Source organism: Leuresthes tenuis, unplaced genomic scaffold (assembly GCF_036924035.1).
Source record: "Leuresthes tenuis unplaced genomic scaffold, fLeuTen1.0.hap1 SCAF_10, whole genome shotgun sequence".
NCBI classification, from domain to species: domain Eukaryota; kingdom Metazoa; phylum Chordata; class Actinopteri; order Atheriniformes; family Atherinopsidae; genus Leuresthes; species Leuresthes tenuis.
The window spans coordinates 36,671,771-36,696,055 of NW_027325364.1; the positions used below are offsets into that span (position 1 = coordinate 36,671,771).

Consider the following 24,285-nt stretch of genomic DNA (forward strand, 5'->3'; position numbering starts at 1 on the left):
TTCTGTACCAGGTTGATGGTGGTGGCTTTGAGGCACATGGCGATGACTGTCTGACTCAGCGAGGTGTTGAAGATGTCTGTGAAGACATCTGTGAGTTCTCCCCCACACTCCCTCAGTACACGGCCAGGTATATTGTCAGGACCAGATGCTTTTTGGGTGTTGATCCTGCTGAATGTTTTTCTTACACTGACTGTAGATAGTGTAATCAGCGAGGAGGAAATTGAGAGGAAAGCCTTGTAAGCTCCTCTCTGGAAAGTGTAGACATGGTCCAGAGTGTTGTTACCCCTAGTTGGAATGTCTATGTACTATTGTTGTTTGGGAAACGCTGTCTTGGGGTTGGCATAGATGAAGATCATAACAGCTGTAAATTCCCTCGGTAGGTAGAATGGCCGACATTTCATAATCATGAGCTCCACTAGTGGCGAGCAGTGCTTGTTCACCACAACAGCATCCCGGCACCATGCTTCACTGATGTAAACACAGAGCCCATCTCCTCGTGTCTTACCATGTTAGCTGCTTGAGCTGAATGGCGTGGTTCGGGACGTTGTTTTTAAGCCATGTTTCCATAAATACAAACACACAGCAATCTCTCACATTCCTCTGGGTGTTTCTTAAGAGCTATATGTAGTCCATTTTATTGTCCAGAGAGCTTACGTTGGCCAGCACAATGGCTAGGATGGCCGGCTTGTGAGGGCTAGCTGCTAGCCTGGCTTGGATACCTCCGCGCTTGCCCCTCTTCTGTTTCCTCTCATGCCACTTGTAGCACCTCCACTCTGGGCAGGTGCAGGAGTGGGGTTCGGGGCTGGTTCATGCCTCCGGAGCAGACCGCAGCCTTGTAGCATAATCTCGTATGCTGGGTTTGGGTTCAAAGGTGTGTTTCTGCCAATGTCGAGCAGAAACTCAAAGCTGTAAGATTGCCTCAGATGTTGGTTGACACAACACGACGAAGACATACAAAGACACTGCGACTTATACAAAGATGTTGTGTTGTCGGGAGAGAGAGAAGCCGCAGCATGTACACGCGCCACCATCTTGGAATTCCTCTTGCAATCCAAGAGGAATACCCAGCCCTCTTATCCTCCTCCAACCCACTTTAAGGCCTGCTCAGGTGTCATCAAGTTTCACTGCTGCTTCGACAGACAGGTGACGTCCACACTGTCCATGAGCCAGCTACACAAAATGCCTTGTGGTGAGAATTGACAGAACCAATAATGGCTAATGTAAATTCTGTGAAAACTGGCTCATAAATCCCAAATATAAAGACTGGTTGGCTAAGGATCCCCAATGGATAAAGAAGGCGAAATGCAGACTTTGTGTGAAATCATTTGAAATCTCCAATATGAGGGAGGCGGCAGTTGTAAGTCATATGCAGGGAAAAAAGTACTGTTGTCTTGTCACTGCATCTTCTGCACCGCGCAAGAGTCGCACCGTTTTTGGCTCAACCTAGCGTGAGACCAAGTCCAATTACAACAAGTGATTTGCCCACACACCGAGTGATGAACGGTGAGAACATGCAAATATGCATATCCTTCAAATGACTAGCTAATATTAGTAATGCCGCTGTTGCAGTGGCTGGCAAGTGGCGGGCTACTCCATTAGCCAAACTAGCTAAAGTAAAGGAACTGATTTGTACAATGGTGTTGTAATGCTAAGTATAGCAGAAGTTCACAACAATCGCGATGCAATGCGTTGTTAGCATGCACATCTACTATACTTGTCGAGCAACACCGTCGTATGACAGAGTATAAATTCGAGGTCGACCGATATCAGCCAGCCATATCGGGCATACTGAAATGAATTATGTTTAAGTTACTGGCCTTCTTGCCAGTACTATTACATTAAATCAAACGCACTGATCCCCATAGCAACCGCTGTGTTTCAGAAGTAGACGCGCATGTGCACTCACGTACTGCTGAGTGAAATCTCCGGTCATAGGCAGTTTATTTTCCGAGCTGTTATGTATCGTTAAAATTTAACAAAATAACACAAAACACAACTGCTTACTCTCCTACTGATTTTAATTGGGACATTTTGCAACAAACGTAAAGACATTAAACATGTGGTACACATTTCAAAGGCTAGGCGCAGAGGACACTTTTTCAGCGGCACAGCTGCAGCTACATCCAGCAGCTCCTTGAGGACCATTGTGAGTGGGCCAGAGGTTCTGTCTGTGGAAGTGTACTGGGTACTTGATGTGCCAGACATGATGATTTTGCATAAGTAGCAGGTTCAGCTGTTTTCCCTCTCAAGTACTGTCAAACATAGATGGCTAGAGAATGTCACAGTCCTAGAAAGAGCCATTACAATATAGCCACAGGTCCAGGGATATGTGGCTAATATTAAGGCCTCTAAAGTGCCACATCCAAAAAACAGGTCTTTTGACTATATTGAAAAGGAATACTCTGACCCCATGTTTTTTGGTAAAGGTCAACATCTTCCTCTCCATTGCACAAGAGTGCACGCCTTTTCTAATAAAATATCTGATTATAAATATATCTGTCCAGTCTGGAGTGGGCTCACAGTGGCCCACAGGTGCCCACTCCAGACTGGACACCTTCTTCTACGTACATCTGGCCAAACAGCATCAATTCAGAGATCTGTGGGAAATTGTCCAAAATATCCTTCTGTTGTCCTATGGCCAGGCTCCTGTTGAATGAGAGTTCTCTATTAATAAGAACATTGTTGTCAAAAACATGAAGGAGAGAACCTTGATTGCCCAGTGGGTGATTGTAGACCACTTGCACCATGTGGACAGGGAAGCTAAGGTTCAGATGACCAAACAACTACAGTCCGCACGCTTTGCACGACAGAGATATCATTGGTATCTTGAGGAGGAGAAGAAGAAGAAGGAGCAAACACACCAAACTCAGAAAGGGAGCGTCGTGCAGGATGAAGTTGACCAACTCAAGAAGAATAGAATAAAGTTTCAGACACATAAATGCACTCCTGACATCAGCAGATGAACTCGCAGTTCATCTGCTGATGTCAGGAGTGCATTTCTGCAGAAGCCACTGACAAGATCTCTGTCCTTGCTAAATCACATGCCCTCGGGAAAGCTGCTAAAGACAAAGAACAACAGCTAATACAGTATGACAAATGCATAGAAAAGAATCTCTGGAAATTATTTGGCGACATAATGGCATAAATATTCAGATTAATGAAAACAAATTATTAATTGCATAATTTATTTACATGATAGACATCTATCTACTGAAATGTCACAAATTATTTGATTTTTTTTTTTACTGAGAGGTCTGGAAATTAGGGTCTGGAAAAAGTGTGGAATTTTGAAATTTCAAATGTGTAGGAAGCCTGAATCCAGTATCAAGAATTGCTACTCTTATATTCTGAACACTGTAAAAAGGTAATGAAACATTACAATGCAATCAGTGATTGGCACATCTACAATGTGAGCCTTACTTTTCAACCCAGATTTTACTGGTAAACACAAACATCAGCTGATTGATTTATTGGACATTTATATACCAGACTATGGTTAATCTTAATCCTTGGTGGTATCACTGCCTGCTGCAACTGTCATTGCTAAATTTCCAAAGCTTCTCCAGAGTTTTATTTCTAAAAGTATGATCCTCTCCATGTTATTCCACATTGCTCAAGCATTTATGAATGCAGTGACACAAACTGCTTTGATACTGCAGTGACACAACTGTTCCTATAATAGCTAAAGCAGAGTACAGATGTACTGAGCTTTAATGAAGCTGATGGCATTACCTCTTTGTTTCTTCCCAAGTGGTTGGAGGACTTAATTAGAGCATTTAGCTTGGTTAAAAAAAAACTTCCTGTTCCGCATCAAGTCCCCTGTGTGAGGGAAGAATAAGGGCAGAAGGGAGAGTAAATGAGAGGAGAGAAGGGCTATTTAACATCTCCACGTGTCAGAACACCCACAAGACAGGAGTTTCAGTTAGCAGTCATGATAGCTGAGCACTGTAATTTCTACACAATAATCTAACAAGGAGCATCACACCACTCACACTGATAGGCTATTAACCCCATCACTAGGATCTTGTGTCTTTGTGTGTGTGAAGGGGGTGTGGCTGATGGGGTGTGAAAGGAGGATAAAGGAGGATGTAGTGGTCAGAGGTTGGCTTGTTTGTAACTCGCACGGTTGTGATGTGGTATCAAGAAGGCTGGCTCTGCACTTGGTCTCAGGATGGAGTCTTCTGAGACCGTGGTAAAGAGGAGAACACTGAATAAACTGTTATCCATCTTGGACAATGACCAGTACCCTTTCCATCACACAGTAGACAGGGTGCATTGAACACGTCATGAGCCAAGGATTCCAACGGTACCGAATTTGACCAACGAGTCCAAAGTTATGCAGCTGAATGCACTTTGACGTGTTGGTGGCACTAGAGAGTTTGCTTCTTGGGCACGAAAATTCTTGACTTTGCGAATGGCACTGTCCTGAATACGTATGTCAAATTTCAAAACTTTTACCATAGCGTTCATGGGGCTGCCATAGACTTCAATTGCAGGGGAAAGTAGATCAATAATAATAGGAAAAGCTACTAAAACAATGACTGTCTGCAGCTTCGCTGCAAGACCCCCAATAAGCAAGATCAGCAAGATCTCAATTAGCTGTTCCTCCTCCAACACAAATAAAATGTCCACTTTTTCACCCACAGACACTTAGGAGGCAACCAAAGTTAAAACACTGCCAAAAATATGTCACTGAAACAAATCCAATGTGGGATCAACAGTATGTACAAGCTCATTGGGGTCCCTTTGTGAGATCATTGAACACCTCTTCTGGGACCAAAGGCAGCAGATACTCCTTACAATTTAGTCTGATTGCTTGTTTCCATGTGCTTTGACATCTGATTCACCTTGCACCTTCTGTGTGCATGTTAGCAGAAACATGATTGTTACCCCATGAGTCTTCTGCAGAGGAGGGCACTGCTTCAAAGGTCTGACCTTTGGATTCATAGACACAAACATGTGCACACACAGACATTCAACCACCTTCACTTGATGTGGGTCTCCAGCTGACCTAACTTCCTGTCCAAGTAGCAACTGGGAAGAAGTTCACAAGTAAATTATGTCATCATCTCTCACACCAAACCAGTGGTCCACAAACTGAGGGTGAAAGATATGGACTAGAAGATGAAGAAGAAGAATGGAAAGACAGGGTGAACAAGGAAAGAATAAAGAATTGAAATAGACTTTTTTTCCTCAGATAATTGATCCAGTGTTTTGCCTCATGTTTTTTCACAGCCAAGTTTTGTTTGATTGTTTACTTCTCCACAGTTTAGATTTATTGTATTCTGGCTCAGCAACTCTTTGTGTTCTTTTAGTTTAAATAAATCAAGTTTTATTTTTAATTATATCTACATCCGGGTCCTCAAACTTCCACCACACCACAGCTAACCAACCGGTTGTGACAGTATGAAAATAACATAGTCCGGTCACTACCAATATATAAATCAGCCCTGTTCATTCTGACAACTTATTTCAATTTAGTTTCAGGTTTGGACTGAAAAATACACATCAGCAACCTTCGTTTGCCAAACAGACCTCAAAATTCCATCTGCAACTCTCGACAATCCACACACCAGTCAGAGAAACAAAAACTCACCACTGAGCACATGCCCATTGATGCTATTGCTGTGGCAAGGTGTGGGGTGGAATGGTGCACTGGAGAGATGCAAACAGTCTCCTCAAAATGCCTGTGACAGTTCACCAGCTCCATTGTTACATTGCTTCACTCCACACACACGTCATTATCCCAGCAGCTGTTACTCCACAGCACATAACCTCCCACATAATAAAAATCAGTGAACATTAGTCAGCTATAGCAGCGCTCATAGACTCAGGAGACACTAAACTTCAGTTTAGTTAACTTAAGTCTAAATGAGAGAGATAGATAAGTTGTATCCACTGCAGGTACCTGCTCATAGTCTATTTTAACTCTATTATATGCCATCAGTGTGGTTTGTGTCTGTAAGATTCAGTAATAGACAGCTGACATTTGTACATTAACAGATTGTTTTAACTCTATTATATGCCATCAGTGTGGTTTGTGTATTATATGCCATATTATAAGCTGTCTATTACTGAATCTTACAGACACACTGACTGTTAATGGACTTCCGGTTGATGGTGTGCTAGAGCAGGCGTGCAGAGGAGAGCTCCCGAGCAAAATCGTTTTTATTTGTAAATTTACGCCTATAAAGTGATCACCGACGGTTTTCCTTTACTGAACTCTCATTTGGGATGTCAGACAAGGACAGCAAGAACAAGGTTTCGAACAAAAGTACTGAAGAAGGACGTACCACACGTTCTATGGTGGCTGAGCAGCTAACGCTAGCCATGTTGGTGGCTGAACTTGAAAATAACCGAAATAACATTACGGAACATCACAAAACTAATCAAGATGTTGCTCTCATGATTCAAATGACACTAGAACCTGTTAAACAACAAGTTGAGTCGTACGAAGTTCGCTTTAACGAGGCGGAGGAAGTGCTTACAGACCACAGTGACCGGATCTCTACACTGGAATCATCCATGGCGGAGATGAGGGCCACTGTATGGGACCTCACGAAAGAAAACAACGGTTTGGGGGTCATGTTGGACGGGTATGAAAATAGGCAAAGGCATACGAACCTCAGGGTCCTCAGGAGGACAGCGAGCGGGGGAAATGTCCATTGAAGTTCATGTCTGAACTCTTGGTCAAAGTGTTGAATGATGAAAGCTTTTCAAAAGCCCTCGGAGCTGGAAATATGCCACAGAGTGCAGATGCCTAAACCGAGTAGTGACGTGTCGTTCGCGAACGACTCGTTCAATATGAACTAATCTATTATATGACTCGGGAGTAACGAGTCGTCTCAGTGAGTGATTCCTTCATTGTCATGCAGTACCCTCTCTCGCCACATGGCAGGCGGCAGCTGCTTAAGCTCAGTCAGCAGGACATGAAACAGAAATGATTCGGTCACGACTCAAGTCCTCGGGTCCTCGTTCATTTATCACATGACAGTCAGCTCGGGCTGAAGAGCATTAGGCACAACAGTTCGTTCACAAACCGGATCGTTCATACGGATTGTTCTTTTGTTTGTCATGTGACTGCAGCTCAGCTATGGGGCTGTTGACTGAGAAACGAAGGAGGAAATGAATGATGTCTGATTTGTGATGTTCATTCATCTGTCATGAAATCATAATTAATTAGTGGTCTTCGGTTCTTGTAGATATGTATAGTGTTCTTGTGTATGCGAGAAGTCTGTAAATAAATAAATGATAATGTAATAATGTAAATAAATACTTTAAAAAATTATAACATGTTGATTCTGTGTTATACTCTACCATTAAAATAATATAACAATAATGACAATAATAATAATATAGATGATGATGATGATGATAATAGTAATAGGACACAATAAATGCACCATGTAACATTTTAAGGAACTTATTGTTACTTTATTCTCACTTAATTGTGTTACTAATTGTCAAAATTAATGTTAATGTCACTTGTCCTCTACCAGCTGTCACGTGACAGGGCTGAACGGATCGTTCTCGTTGGTTAATTTGTCACGTGACAGCTACTGAGTCAGTGTCGGGCTTTAAACAACAATGGCAGGGAGGATGCAGACACAAGTCACCTTATTGTGGATTTGCTTTCCCAGGTTTTCACATGGTTTGAATTGTTTTATTGCATTTTGCACATTGTACTTTGTCAGCTCAGCTGAAGCAAACTATGTTGCCTTCAGTGTTAAGTGTTTAGAACCGTGGCCATTTTGTGCAAAGCCCACAGTAGGGCTACAGCGCCACCTGCTGGAAAAATTAATGAAATGATTCATTCAAAGATTCGTTCAATTTACTGTTCGAGAGTAAAAGATCCGAGTCAATAAAAAGAGTCGAACTTCCCAACACTAAAACCGAGCCCTGATGCAAACTCGCGGCCGTTCATCCTCTGCTTCCACCGCTTTCAGGAGAGAGAGTGCGTCCTGCAACTGGCTATACAGAAGTGTCAGCTCTTTTATGAGGGCAGGAAAATCTTTATCTTCTCGGATATGAGCGCTCGGCTGTCAGTCAAGCATAGTGCCTACAAGAAGATAAAATCACAGTTTTATGAGAAGAGGGTTAAGTTCAGCCTACGATACCCTGCAACGCTGGTTTACTTTGAGGGATCCCACCCATTCAGCTCTGCCGAGACAGCTGAGACTTTTTACAATCAACACTTCGGCTCAAACAAGGACTGAGTTGGCAATCAGGACAGGACAGGAGGTAAACCGGTATCTCCTAATGGCAGGAATGGTGTTATCGACCATAGGGGGTCACTCTTGGACCGACTTTAACCCAGCGGACCACACTCAGCATGAATGTGACGCCCAGTCGTCGGTCTCCTCCCGCTCCCACGGGAACAGAGTGCTGATAACCGAACTCTGTAAGTGCTCTTCGAGTCTTTGTTCTTTGAACTGACTTATCCACTGACTTATGGCACCTTAATGCACAAGAATATTTAGATTAGTTTAGATTATTTTTGATTAGCACTGGCTGTTCTTTACATTTTGTTATTATTATTTTGTTTTATTACTGCCACTGTGTTTTTATTTGTATTTTACCTTATTCCTCACTTTGAAGAGGCCCCCTAAAGTGCAACATTATTCTGATGTAATATTATTGGCAACGTATCTTAATTTCATTGTATTTTCCTCTGTGGCTCAGAGTATTCTCATTTTTTAGCATTTCTCCTTCTTTACATTGACTGGTTATCTCTTATGCTTTAGATGATCATTAGTTGGTCTCTTAATTGGCAACAGTGGTGTTATTGTGCCAATTTTGTTTTATCTTATTATATTACTCTGCGCCCATTCCCTTCTTCGGTTTTAGGGATGTGTTTACATCACATTGCTTTCACCATATATTAATGGTTTATATTGATTTTGGCGTTATATATTAAGAATTAATGCTCAGATAGCTCTCCCAGGGGGGGTAGATAAGTCGAGGATAGTACCAAGGAAGTCAAGTGTTTATCACAAGGGGGTGGAGGGGTGGGGTTCACACAGAATACTTGTATCCTTCATTTCATTTCAGGATCACAGTGCATTTTGATTATTTTTTAGGTTACCAGGATAACTAATCATATTGTCCCTCAATGTTAGAGGGTTAAACTTACCATTTAAGCGAACAAAAAAAATGAAAAATGTTGATGTGGCTCTCCTATCTGAAAGACATTTACAGCCAGCTGATGTCTGTCGTATGCAGAACAAACATTACAAAGTGGTGGCGTCCTCGGGGGATGGTTCTAAGACTAAAGGGGTTATGGTCTTAATGAAATGCAAACTTAATTTGGTAATTGAGGAAATTAATTCTAACAACTCGGGGAGATTGGCTTACTGTGGGATCTCTGTTAAGGGAAAAAAATTGCTTTTGCAAGTATTTACGCCCCCACGATTTTTGACATGTCCCATTTTCCTTGGCTGACCAAGGAGTTGCTGAATCTTTCTAACTACTCACTTATTATAGGATCGGATATGAATATGTTCTTTGACTGCAATTTAGATAGGTCTAGTCCATCCATTACACATGCACAAGCTTTGTCCTTTAAAGAACTTTGTCAAGGATCTAAACCTGGTTGATATTTGGAGGCTCCAGAACCCTACAGCCAGAGATTACATTTATAGACTCCTTTTCCCTTTTTGTCACTTATTTACTTTCTACTTAGACTATTTCACTTCTCTCATTTTTGTTACCTTTTTGAGACGCTCATTTCCTAATTTATTTATCCCATCATCATAAAATGTTCTCAAGAATAGTTTACATTTTATCCACACCAGACAACAGCCGATAAGATGGTTTTCTTACCCCGTATTATATCTGACCATAATGCAATTATGACTTCATTCAATTTTGACTTTTTACAAGGTAATCCGGCCAGATGGATATTTAATACAAACCTGTTGAGAAACGAAAAATACCTTGCATGCCTACCTCTGTTTCTTTGTAGACTGACGATACGCTTATTTACCTCTCGGATTTGCAGCGATCCCTTCCGAATGTTCTAAAAAACATAGAACACTTTGGTATATTTTCTGGCTACAAGCTCAACTACTCCAGATCAATTTTAATGTTGTTGAATACGGATTTGAATAAATTAAATATCCAATCAAGTATACATGTGGCGCAAAAGGCCACATATCTAGGTGTTGAAATCAGTCCCTGAATCCAGGCAATAGCTAGAAATAATTATTCATCTATTCTGAAAAAAGTCGAGGATAACCTAGTGAGGTGGGCAGCATTCCCATCATCCATAACTGCCCGCGTGGCTACAATCAAAATAAATATTCTTCCACGTATAAACTTGATTAGCTCTATGCTCCTGATATCGCCCCCAACAGGGTATTGGCAAAAACTTTAATCAATGCTTAAAAAGTTTACCCAGAATGGGAAGAAACAGTGCATCAAATGGTCAACATTGCAACAGGATCAATTTCAGGGTGGATGGGCATGCCCGAATTTCAAGTTGTATCATTGGGCATTTATATTACGTTCTTTAAAATACTGGTTTGAGGCGGAAATAGTGTCATCTTGGAAAACGCTAGAACAGAAGCTGGTTCACCCCCATCTGATCTTCTCTGGTCTCAAACATAAGAAGTGTCATTCAGAATTTGGACCAATAATTTCGTATACAGTGCAAACAATGATGAATCTAGAGAAATATGTAGATGTAGCGTACTCGTGATGACCAGTAAAAGGGGTGAGACCCAAAGGAACCCTTTTGCTTTGATCTGTTAGGAGTGGTTTCAAAATAACAAACCCCTTAATTTACAATCATGAGAAACGGAGTGAAAACAAGGACATTCCACCTTTGAAAGATTCTGGAGTCAGATTAACATCTGCTCGGCCAGCCAGAGCTGAGTTGGATAAACACAGACTCACCTTTTGGTACCAGATAGGTCAGTGGGGTGCATACCAAGAGCGAACATTACCATCCTTTTCTAAAGAGCTGTAAATTAAGATGTGACACCCACCATCTGGACAACAGACAGACTCTTGTTGGAAATAAAGGAAAAGCTTCAGAGCCAGTTTCAGATGGATTAATGAATCTGTTACCAATAGGCCTCATAATTACCTACTGACCGTGGAATACGAAAAAGGAAAAGCTCAAGCATCATTTTAAGACTTTCCACGACGCTGTACGTAAAACACCAGGAAAGTTAATATTACGCCGTAGGACTCGACCGTCGGGCCGTGGAAACACAGCGCCATCTACAGGTAGCGACAGCGAATCTTGGGATTAAAATCATTCTGTATTTTAGTCTCCTGTTTATAATATGGTGACTACTGCATTAGTGCCAATTAAATGTGTGTGTTTGTGTGTGTGTTACAATGAACTGGAGGTCCAACCGACGGAATAACCGTCAGTCAATGAACCGTGTGAATAATACATTTTCAGTTTTATTGGTCACTCACTATAATCCTTCGTCATCTCTTGGTTGAACATGTCTACTGATTCATGTTTACATTGCTTATATTTAATGCCTGTGTGATAAGTACGGTATTAATGTGTTCTTTGAATGTAATTTGGGATGCCGGGATGAGAGAGATTAACTTTTCTTTTATAAAAGTTAATTTAAGAATCAAAGCCCCTCTGTGATGCCCAAAGGCAAACCCGCCATTTCATTGGATGTAAACCAGTGACAAAACTCCGCCCTCGCCAGTGAAATCGAAGCGTGCTGCTGTTTGAGTTTTAGTCTTTAGTTTCTTTTCAATAGTCTTTAGTTTTCCTTTTTAAGAGTTTTAGTTTTCTTTTCAGTCTAGTAGTTTTGAGTATTTTTCTCCCCATTCTTTAGTTCTTGGTTAATTTAGTTTATTTTATTTTGTTTGTTTCAGTTATAGTTTATTTTACACTTTCAGACTCTAGACTCCTTTTCCCTTTTTGTCACTTATTTACTTTCTACTTAGACTATTTCACTTCTCTCATTTTTGTTACCTTTTTCAGACGCTCATTTCCTAAGCAAAATCCACGGGGCAGACTCAACCCTTTTTTTTGACCAAGTTTACTTGAAAACCCTATTTTTGTTGGGGTTATTTTGACTCGACCCCGCTCAAAAGCCACTCAGCCACCTGTCCGCACCCGTCGGCAAGAAGGGGAGACGAGATACCGCATCAGGTGCCTTCAAGCCGAACCAGAACCAGAGACTGGACCGCACGCTCCAAGGATCCTGAGCTGCTCCAACGGCCACCATTCCATCGGAAAAAGAGAATCTACCAGCTTCCGCTCGGGGTCTCGCTCCGATGATCCAAACTCCTGGGAAGGCGGCGGCCAAATTCTCTGGATTCTGCTCAAAGTAAGGTCCACCCTCGTCTACTTCTCAAGGAGCATCGGCTGTGGTTTGGTAATAAATAGGGCCAAGTTAAAATAACCAAGTTTTCATTCACGCAGTAAACTCATCCCTATAATTAGCCAGAGACCGCTATAGAAATATTAAGTCCCATGTCTCATTTATCCTTGGGCTCTTGAATTGAATCTTTGGTGTTATGTCCTCATTACCATACGTACTGTCTTACCCCCATATCAAATAAATGACCATATATATGTAATCGATCCATGTTTCATGTTTCTTAAGTAATTCTAAGTAATTCGGAGAGAATTCTAACCTTCAGTAACAACTCTTAATATAAATATTTTCATACGTTCCTGCCAGCGTAAATGATAGGTGGTGCCCTATTTCTAAACGAGGTCTTAAGAATTAATGTCATAGCTAGAACGGTACATAGATTTCAAACTGAAATAGCATAAACACTCTCCTATTTGGCACAATATCAATTTATTGACAGGTGGTAAGCCTGTCAATAAAATTTTCCTGATCTAATGTCACACTTTGGTATCCCAAGAAATTCACAATTCCTATACTTTAGGGTAAGGTCATCTCTTAATTCACTCAAGATTCTCTGGGGGTCTGAATTAAAGACTCTGTAGTTAAGGAATGTGTGGTGTATATTGCTTATGGTTAATGCAATTTCTGGAATTAATGTAACTGCACAAGTTATTGTTGTTACTATTTTTTTTGCAAAATTGAAAATTGATAAAAAGTTGATTGCAAAAAACTGTCTGTTAATGTACAAATGTCAGCTGTCTATTACTGAATCTTAGACACAATAGACACAAACCACACAAAAAGAAGAATTAAAACCCTCACCGAAGCCCCATTACTATTGGACAAATGCTAAAATGGTCACCATGCTTGCCGACAAGCCGAAGTTGTATTGGGTGACTCGTGCTCGCTCCTTTTGCTTGACGCACGTTCCTGATCTTGAATCTAGAATCGATGGCTCTTCCTTGGGTTCCCGGATGTTGCGGTTGAATTTTTTGCAGTTGCATTTTTGCAGTTGAATTTTTTGCAGTTGAATATTTTAACGTCGAAAAACATTAAGATACATGATTTCAATGCATAAATATTTAGTGCTAGAAATTCAATCACATTTTTCTTTCAAAATGCGAGGACATATTTACTTCCATAACAGTGTTCTAATTAATGTGGAGAAATCACTTATTTTTATTAAGTAAATAGTACATATATAATATAATATAATACAGCTATTTTGTGTGCAAATAATAAAAACAAATGGCAAACCACTTACAACACCATTCTGCAGTGCTTGCTAATAAGAAAAAAATACACAGGGGTTCTCTTAAGTTTTACAACTCTGGCTGTCAAAAGGCCTTTATGTTAATAAAACATGAACTTTGCTGTAAATTTGTTCGGAGGGATACAGAACGAAAACAATTTTTCATCCTCATAATTTACATTTAAACTGGTAAATGTTTGAACATTGGCACAAGTGTTATTTTAGCCATTTACGAATAGTCAGCTTGCAGACAGTCAGCTTCAGTTTCACAGTTTCACTCTCCATTCACCACAGTGGAGGTACAGCAGCAGCTGAGTAGATGCAAAGCTGGGAAGGCACCCGTGCCTGACAACATCTCAGCCAAGGTGTTAAAGCTTTGTGCCATGGAGCTCCCCCCCCCCCCCCCCCCCCCCCCCCCCCCCCCCCCTTCATTCATTTCTCAACATCTGGAAAACTTCAACCATCATCCCTGTACCCAAGAAACCACGCCCCTCTGAACCCAGTCACTACCGTCCAGTTGCACTAACCTCCATCATAATGAAATGTCTGGAAAAGCTAATCCTCCACATCATCCAACCAGCAGTCAGTCCACTGCTGGAACCACATCAGTTTGCCTACAGGGCCAGCAGGGGGGCGGAGGATGCTGTAGCATGCCTCCTCCACCCCCTCCTTCAACACCTGGAATCACCTGGCACCTTCGCATCCATTCCCTTCATGGACTTCAGCTCGGCCTTTAACACTATAGAACGCCACCAGATGATCAAGAAACTCTGCCACCTCAACATCCCTCCACTCCTCATCCGTTGGGTTCACAGCTTCCTCACCAACAGACCACAAGCTGTAAGGATAGGCACAGTCACCTCATCAACCATCATTACCAACACCAGAGCCCCGCAAGGTTGTGTCCTCAGCCCTTTCCTTTACACCCTCTACACAAATTACTGTATCAGCTCCTCTTCAATCACCACATTCTACAAGTATTCAGATGACACCGCCATCCTAGGTCTGCTCAGGGACAACAACTCCATCTCTGCCTACCGACTTTTGTTTGTTAATGTTCCATAGCACCTCCGTTTAAGGAGTGTTTGCGTTTTAGTCCTTGTAAAGTTTGCCTCTGTTAGATCGACTGAGTTTTGTTCTTGTTAAGTTTTCATAGTGCCTCCGTTAAAGGAGAGTTATAGTGTCTCGTATAGTTGTCTTAGTGCCTGAGTTAGTGGAGTGATTTTGAGTTTGTATTATTCTTTGTGCCTCCATTTACCGGGAGAGCGTCCTTTGTTTTGTACCGCTTCTTTAGAAGAGTGCGTTTAGATATTCTGTAATCTTTATAGCTCTTTCAGTTTTCCTCCTGGAGTGGAGTGAGTTTTGTTTTGATAAAGTTTTATAGTCACACTAGTCTCAGTCTAGTTATTGAGGTTAGTGTGTTAGGATTTCACAGCCTCTTGATTTCTCTGTCCTGGAGACTCACAAGTGGTTTATATATAAATAAACTGACTTATTGTGAAAACCCTGCATCTGTGTCCTGTGTCTTGCCGGTTTCTGACACATACATAAAAGATCCCAACAGAGACTCCATGTCATACGCAAACTCCGTGTCCTCTCTGTTGCTCCCCACCTTCTGTCTCTATTGTACACTAGCATCATTCAAACCATCCTACTGTACTGCTCACCCTGCTTTTACAACATGCTGTCCATCACCAACAGGAACAAACTGACAAAAATCACACACACTGCATCCAAAATCCCAAATCATCCCACACCCAACCTCACCGAGCTCAACCTCGGAGCAGTAACACGCCTGGCACAGACAATAACAAACGACCCCACTCACCCTCTCCACCCATACTTCACACTGCTGCCGTCTGGTTGCAGGTACAGGACTCTGAGATGGCGACTGGCTCACTTCAACAAAAGCTTGGTCCCGTCTGCCATCTCAGCACTCAACAACCTCCCCCAATAGCCCTGTACGGACCCAGCCCCCCTGAGTGTGTCACAGGTTGTCTGATGTGTGTGTATGTGTTGCTCAGTGTTGGTGAAATTTCTGTTTTTGATTATGCATTCATGTGGCTCAGTGTTGGTGATATTTATATGTTGTTTTATGTTGCTCAGTGACAGAGTGTGGAAATGAATTTCCCTTTGGGGACAAAAAAAGCATTCTATCTATCTATCTGATTTCAACTTTGATAACATCCAAAATAAACTATATATACAATTCACATTGTATGTTGCCTTTGCTTAATTCTTGTTGGATGTTTTTCTGTGTAAAAACATAACGCCTGGACATAATCATTACTCCACTCATAAGATTTCTTACGTAATTCCATAGTACTGGATTGAATCACAATGCAGAAAAAATGCAAAACATCTTGGCATTGAAAGAAGAACTAACTAACGATTAATACAGCCTGGCTTTGGATGGAGAACTTCAAAAAGCCAAGAAAAAAAACCTTTAACATAACGTAAAAATAATGTTGACTATAACCTCAGGAAGAATCTTTTGTGGGGATGAGAAAAAGTCTCCCTCCAAGTCATCTTAAAAGGTTCTTCGTCATTGGGGAATGCGACAGATGTGGCTAAGTATTGCTCTTTTTTTCTCCTTATCTATTCTTCATTCTCCCCTGAATCATATTCTCTGACAGCCTTTCATCCACTGAGTGCTCTGGCACCTCTCATTGCACCTCTGAACTCGTCTTTGTTGACACTCTGTCTCCATCTCATTTACCCCAACAACAGCCATGGGCCTCAGTTGTCAGTATTCCTGCTCTCAAGATGAGGGACCACAGAGAAGCACACAAAATCTGTCTTTCTCTTTCTCACATACACACAGACAGGGACTTGAGCAGCCTTCACCTTCCTCATCTGGCAGCCCTCAGGCTGAGGCTGAGTTTGTGTTTTGTGTATGTTTGTTGATGAGCTCCAGCAACAGACTCCTCATTTCCTTTTGCGGTAATATTTCTGCACTTATACAAGGTTTGCATTATTGATGACGCGCCTCCTGCTTTCTTCTCCCATCTGTTGGAGAAGAGGCAGAAGGATGGAGGAGATGGATGGATAGGAGCCAAAGAGAGTTTTAGTTAGGAAGTGGGTGGACAGATGAGAAGTGCTCAACTAAAGACACAGACTTGATGAATGAATGAATTGGAACATACAGAGGTCAGTTTGTCTGCCCACTAGGATACCAGAGAGACTATGTGGGCTGTGTTTACTGGACATCGATTCAAGCAATATAGTGCCATATACATGCTGAAAAACATACCCACAAACTTATTGTAATGGACTGTAATGTTCATGGTTACCTTCACTTTGACATAAGTGTATGAGTCCTGCACTCGTTGAGAGGTGACTCATCAGATCATTGTCAAGATATTAAGGTCTTTGACAAAGACTAGGACAGATGGACAGAACAAAACATCTAAAATTACCTAAATAGCAGGGCCAACAAGGTAGACCTCACCTTACCTAGCTTGCCATTTTGCACAACTTGCCTGACATACAAAAGACATCAGATAAAAGTCAAGGGAGGAAACTAGCTTCACTATCATTATTCTTCTCTTTCTTCTCTACAAAGTCAAGAAAATTGACACCTTTCCATTATTCTTGCCTCCAAGTCTATTCAGACACAGCAAAACATTTTGAAAAGATCCACAGTTCAAGCTATATTTGGCATCAACAGGTCAAAGCTAAATAGTGCAGTTATATATCATATATTAGACCCTCATAATGTAGTTAATCTGCCTGATTATCTCTTCCTCTATGTGATCGAGTAGTAAGGCTCTGACCTTGATGTTGAAAACATGTATCTTGTCACTGGTGTGATCACGATCAGGGGTTATGATATATCATGAAAATGTGTTAATTGTTTCGTTATTTACAGTGAAAGGTTCCGATTAACATCATGACAGCAGGATGCTTATTCAGACATGAGGCAGGTAGATTACCAGACGGGTCAATGTCTGAGAAGCAAACATCACAGACTAAAAATGTTCAGAAGTAAAACAATCCCAATGTGTGAATGGGAGGTTATCTTGCACCACAACCCAACCCAACATAACAAGGCAGTGTTTTTTACCATTTCCAACTCGTCATGTCTGTTGAATGTGACCCCAAGACATTAAATATAAGCAAGAAAATGGCAATGCCCTGACATGACCTCTATCTGCTTGCTGAAATATAAAAGCTCAAGTCTGGGATAAAATATTGCACAGTTTCAAGAATATCAGCAAAAAGACAAATTTGACATTGTCAGATTCCATCTGAAAGATGAATAATAGGGGGTGGTTCATCAAGAGAACAAGCCTGGTGGAGTTAACTCCCATCAGGTGCTTTTGAACCAGTTAAGATGACAAGGCCCCAGAAATGTGGTGACACATGCACAAATTAGTAAAAAGGAAGCTAGCTTTTGGTTATTATGTCATCATCATATGAGAACTGGTGCACTGTGACAAAGGAGCTTCAGCAGCTTCAAGGTTTCACACTCAGGAAAAAAAACAGAGCATCTATTTACAGTTTTCTCACCAAAGTCAGCAAGTTTGAGTTCTCCGGTGTCACTGATGAGCAGATTTTGTGGTTTCAGGTCACGGTGAAGGATGTACCTCTGGTGGATGTAAGACAGGCCCCGCAGTAACTGGAATAGGAATAGCTGAGAACCAATGAAAGAGAAAAGCAAGTGAACAGAGGAATTAACTTATATTAACTTCTTCATATAAACACAGCAAATATACATACCATAAGCAAAGTACATTTTTCAATCACAGCTTAACAGTATAAATTTGTCTCTGTCTAAACCGCCAACTGTTTGCTGAGGCACATTAAACTGACCGTGTGTCATGTGCACAGAGGTGTGGAAAAACCTGTGATGATTAGGTTTTTTCTGGTAGTTCTGTCTAAATGAAGTGAACAGCCACAAATCCTGCATGCCATTCAAAAAGTAGCTGTCATGAAAACAGCTCTATTATCTTCCAGCTGAATTACTGGGAACTACTGCATTGACTGGTCAGAGTTATAATAAGTGGAAAATCAAACTGTCTACTCCTTCAAAATTATGTCTTCAGTGCATGAATTATATTGGTTAGTGCTGCTTCCTATATTATATATATATATATATATATATAATTCTATCCATCACCATAGGAGCCTTCCACCTACATTGTGAAAAAATTAAACATTTAGTTTGCAATCCAGCTTTGAAGATTAAGGCAGAACACAGTTAGCTGGAACTAAAATTTGAGGTTTTAAAGCTGTAATACTTATTTTTATAGGCACACAGAATCAAATCACTGCTTTGAATTAGAGAAAAGTTCCCAAATATCAAACTACATTTTAGCCATGTTTAGCTCAGTCATGGTTCACTGGTTGTTGTGTTCCTTCTTTCTTTGTCATTTGGATAACTATGTTCTGTATTCTAGTCAGATATATGTATATTTGTGATCATTTTTTATGTGTCTTAGTTAGTTTAGTTTCTTGTTTGATTTTGTGTACCCTGTGTAGTTTTTCTTATAGCTTTTGTTTTACATCTGGTTCAGTTACTGATTGAGAGGCAAAATAACAAAAAGGAAGATTATCAAATTTATCGTGCAAAGAAAATCCATGAATGCACGTTTACTGTCATGTCTGGAATGACTATTAAGTTGCAATTAAATCTAAATTTTTACACCCAATTAATATACTTAATAACATATCATGTACACCTGCCAGCAATGCTGTTAAACCCAGATTGTATCCACAGTGCATGTTCAGATTTTCATCAATGCTGACTGCATATATCTATCTGTGGCTGTCAGTATGATTACTTCAAATTGAACAAATTCTTAAAAAAAGGCCTGAAATGGACCCAAAATCAGAGCTTCATTAGACTTTTTCTATTTCTAACTCTGTGATCTGGCAGCTCATCCTCCTCCTCTGCAGACGTGGCAGTCAACACACAACGAGACATACACAATCCAGCTCCTCATTTCATTTCAATTCCAGCAATCCTCTCAGTGATACTGTAGTCACGGCCAATCAAGCCGACTGAAGCTCTGTGGAGTCCAATCAGGGACGGGGCTCTGTCTGGCATCTGGAGTCACAGGGTCAACAGTTTACTATGCTTCCACTTGGCGGATGAGAGCTGACCCACAGTGAGGAAAATTAGCACGGGAGTGTGTGCTTACTCATGGATATCAAACACACTTCTGAAAACTCTTCACCCTGTTAAGCGTGAAACTGCAAGCTATCAAAAGAAAAAAAACGTCTTTAATTCTCCTCAGTCTGCACTTCAACTGAAACCTCAAACACCTATTTAATGGAACAGGTTTCTTCTTTTTCTTCATTTGCATTCTAATATTTGGGGGGAAATAAAATGTCAGCGCAGCTGGAGGAGAGATTCAAACTGTTCTGACAGAAGTACAATACTTTTTTATATTGAATTACTTATATCCTCTTGATATTTGTTCAGAATATTTACGTGTTCCTTCTTGCAACAGAGAGTGATGTCTGCCTTCTTGACATATCAAACACCTGTTTGCTCGATAAGTGCACCACACCACGATAAGTGAATGCAAGATGTCCATCGGGGTAAATCTCCTCACTTGTTGTAGAGTCATTTTACCGACCACCTCCTTTAATACATCAAGGTAAAAGCATTCAGTCTTATAACTATTGTCTGAACACCAGCTTCCCTTCTGTTCATACCTGAAACGACTTGTTCATTAACTAAACTAATATCTCTATCAAACAACTGAAGCCCTCTAAATGATCACCAGTATATAAACTGCGCGAGTAAAAGTAGAAGTTTCTAACATTTGTGCTACTGGCCCCGCCCTCTATGTCAGGGTGTTTCCGGCTGGTCTCCGTGTGTCTTCCAGGTTCAGCGGAGGCGGGACCATCGTAAATGAATGTGCTACACCTGGGCCCGGTGGAGCGTATTTATAGAGATGCTGGCTGACTCCTGGGGGCCCCCTTTTTTTCATGCCCGCCGCCTGAGGGGGATGCCGCACCGCGGTTTTGCTTTTTAGTGTCGTTTTCGTTTCGCACGCACACACAGACACATCCATACACGCCTACATTACTGACTACTGATACTGATCTTTTGTCTTCTTTTTATTAATAAATGTATTACTTTTGTAGCAACCTCGTCTCCTCTCCCGTTCTTGGTTACAGTCCTTGAGCTGGGCTGTAACATTTTCTAATCAATAAAATAATAAAAGTAGCATTCACTAACTCATATTACTGCAACAATGTACATACTTAAATGTTGGTACTTCCCATACACTACACAATGTTTATCACAGTCAATCATACAAAACTGTATGGATCAATTTCCTTTTATAAAGATTTTCAAATGAACGGTGAGGCTTTGATGCTGTAATTTGTCTTCTTTGATAATCCATCCATTTCTATACCTGCTTAATCCAATTTATATAATTTATGAGACGAATTTAAACGAAAGACGCACTCTTAAAAAACAGAGACAATATGAAACATTAACTGTAATCTTAAACTCGTCTTTAACGGCAGCACAAAGCCTTTCAAGAACAAAACGTAAAACCGCTCCGCTAGTGGAGGAACTATCAAAGTTACAAATCAAATCTCTCCAAAAACAAAGGAACAAAACAAAGCTATGAAACACTTACTGTTGTTTAATAAATACATAAACTATGACTCGAGCAAGACTATGACTGTGGACAAGAAGGCTAGATTGAGGCTCATGGCAAGAGGCAACAAACTGACATAAGACAGGGGAAACGCAGACTACTTGAACACATGAGGGACCAAGGGGAACAGGTGGAAGCACTTGGGAATCAGGAAAGACAATCAGACACTTGACACGGGAGGAAGGACAAGATACTGAAACGAGAGGGGAAAGTTAGTGAATTTCAAAATAAAACAGGAAATGACAAGACAAGACATGGAACGGAACGTAAATCGTGACAAATGGTGGTTCCAATAGAAAGTTGCCTTAACAGACCAAGCAGGGTTCCCAGGCTGAGCCTGCGTCCACTGCAAAAGGCACCTATGATGAAAACGTAAGCATTATCCTGTTTCCTTTCATGTCTTCTTGATGGTCCTTGTGTGTTACTTACCTAAAAAAAGGGGACAGTATCATGCTTTGAGTAATGTTCTGCTGTGAAACCTTTGACCCTGTTGTGGATGTTACGTTGACACATACCAACACCCTTTCATGTAAATGGTATTTCGCTAAAAGTATTTCCTGAACAAAAATTAGCACAACAATTAGATTGAGGTGTGGACTTGACCTTCAAATACTTCAGATCCCAGTCCAATCAAGCATCTGTGGGATGTGTGTGACAAACAGGTCCAGTCCACAAGGGCTCACCTCCCAACTAAGAACTTATAAAGGATCTGGTGCTGACAGCTGGATACAACAGAATACCCTCAGAGGTGGAGTCCACCCTTCAACAGGTCAGGGCTGCTTTTGCATTATAAGGAAACTGAGGAGAAATGTCAAATTGGACACAAATATGTCAGCGGTCTCGTCGACGTGACGTTAGTGGTTCCCATGAATAGGTGCAGCGCAACGACTCCGGCGGACAGTTTAACATATAAGCAACAGATAAAGATATTTTGCATGTGCCCTCACTGCCCTGGGCTCTGTAGAGGTCGAGGGCCCCTGGGCAATTACCCAATTGCCCATATGGTTAATCCAGTCTTGCCTGACCAAATCTCTCTCTTTCTATAAATAAATTCGCTATATATTGGGGGGGCATTTTGAGCATATCTGAATATTGGGCGGGATTTGTTGGCCTTCTGTGGTTCAACTTGTTTCTACCTCCTTAAGTCAGTTTCCTGCCAATTACCTGCATTTGATTTACTTACCCCTGCAACAACCTGCCTGCTCACTCTCCTGTTTCTCCATCACCACAGCCAGTGCCTCCCCCAAAATTTGAGGAAGTAAGGAAAATCGATATAATCAAGACATTCTGGATTCTAGTTCTACAAAGACTAACAACTATGTCCATCTTTCAGTGACTCTACACCCTGTTTGGATTCCCCAACTTCTCTCAGACCATATCCACCCATGAAATAATAAACACTGTTGCACTTTTTACCACTTTTTGTGAGTCTGCTTTGGAGTCTGTTTAACTGAGGCTCTTGGAGCCATGACACAGTGAGGTGTTTATAATCCAGTCTCTTGTCTGCAACTCCTTTTTAAGTTGTAGGGAATACTTAAGAATACATTTATTCTAATACCAACACCGTGAGGTCAAGACTAAAACACAAATATCTCCACAGGTATGACGGTGTTAACAAAAATTGTAGAAATCTAATAGTTGTTTATGGTCTTTTAGAGAGAAACACAAGATTAATACAAGAATGTAAAAATCAAGGGTATAAGGACAGCAACACTTGTGAAATACTTAGAACTTGTACACTCTGATTAATCTTATATCTGATTTCAGATGATCCAAACAGTGTTACAGTGCTTTTTTTCTCTATCATACACATTCACACAGTGATGGATGCATCAGAGGCACTGTGAGGTTCTGTATCTCTCCCAAGCACGCTTCACTACACCTCAGTTTCCAGGAAGTGGTTACAATGTTATGTTCATTTAGTCTATTTCTTCCATAAAGAAATATAAATTAAAAAAAACCTGCAGGATCTTCAGTTTGTGTGTAACATTTTGTTCAAACATAATGCATCCTTATTAGTTTCTAACTGCAAGACAAATAAGCCGTGTGATCACTCATGAACATAATCTTGATAGATTATACTCCTCAGGTGATCCTTTTTTCATTGAGAACCACACATCAACACACCAACAAGCAGACTGCTATTCTTCTAATGATGAAATACTTATCGCCATCATACACAAGGCAATCAGAGCCCTTTACCATGATAAGCATTATAAAAAACACTTCTTTGTTTTCCATGAGTAGAATGTGGAGGAGTCTCTCTTATGTCTGGTACTCAATGTGCAGCAAAGCGCGAGACAATGCATCAAAATGACAGCAGCAGAGAAGGATTCATAGTTAGTTTTACAGATTATCTTAAACACAAACAAAGTAGAGCACAGATAGGAAATAAAAGATGCATTGCTTTCATGATGCTAAGAAAAAAGACTGGAATACTGACTGATTTGGGACAAAATGTAAGAAGTCTAGCCCCCATGAGAGCCAATAGAAACACATTGACAAACAAGAGCAACACACAGAGAACATGAATGCATTCAGTACAGATTAGGGATGACCGATTATCGGCTGGGCCGATTATCGGGCCGATTTACAGCATTTTGATGCATATCGGCATCAGCCTTTTTTTTTTTAATCCGACAGCCCATAAGAGATCAATTTCAAACCGGGTTATTTTGGCTCAGATGCAGCCGCACCTCTCTGTCTGTAGTCTCTACTTTGTCTCCAACATTGTCCCACCCACAGACCATCTGATTGGTTACACACAGAGCCAGGTAGCAGCCAATCAGCAGTGAGAGCTGTGCACTCAAAACAGTTAGGAGTTTCCAAGGTAAGTTAAGGCAGCGAACTCTCCCCAAATTATAATAACCATCCCAGCCCTATACGACTCACGACAACTAGTAACGTTACTGTATAATAACATTATATAGACATAAGCGGCAGCTCTGCTCGCTCGCAGTAGTGATGTGTGATTCATGAGTAAATGGGTCAAAACTCAAGGTTCTTACTGACTTGGGAGTTACGAGTCATTATCTCCATAAACGCGTTCACTGACTCACTTCTTCCT

The 24,285-nt window shown here is 41.0% G+C and overlaps 1 protein-coding gene across 2 annotated transcripts in view; it reads right to left on the reverse strand.

The window, feature by feature from the left end:
• cdk14 (cyclin dependent kinase 14) overlaps window positions 1-24,285 on the reverse strand; it is a 228,156-nt gene that overhangs the window by 102,782 nt on the left and 101,089 nt on the right. For both annotated transcript variants that reach the window (XM_072395031.1, XM_072395032.1), the window contains one exon: window positions 18,103-18,226. In XM_072395031.1, the coding sequence (XP_072251132.1) occupies window positions 18,103-18,226 (124 nt within the window). The remainder of the gene's footprint in view (window positions 1-18,102; window positions 18,227-24,285) is intronic.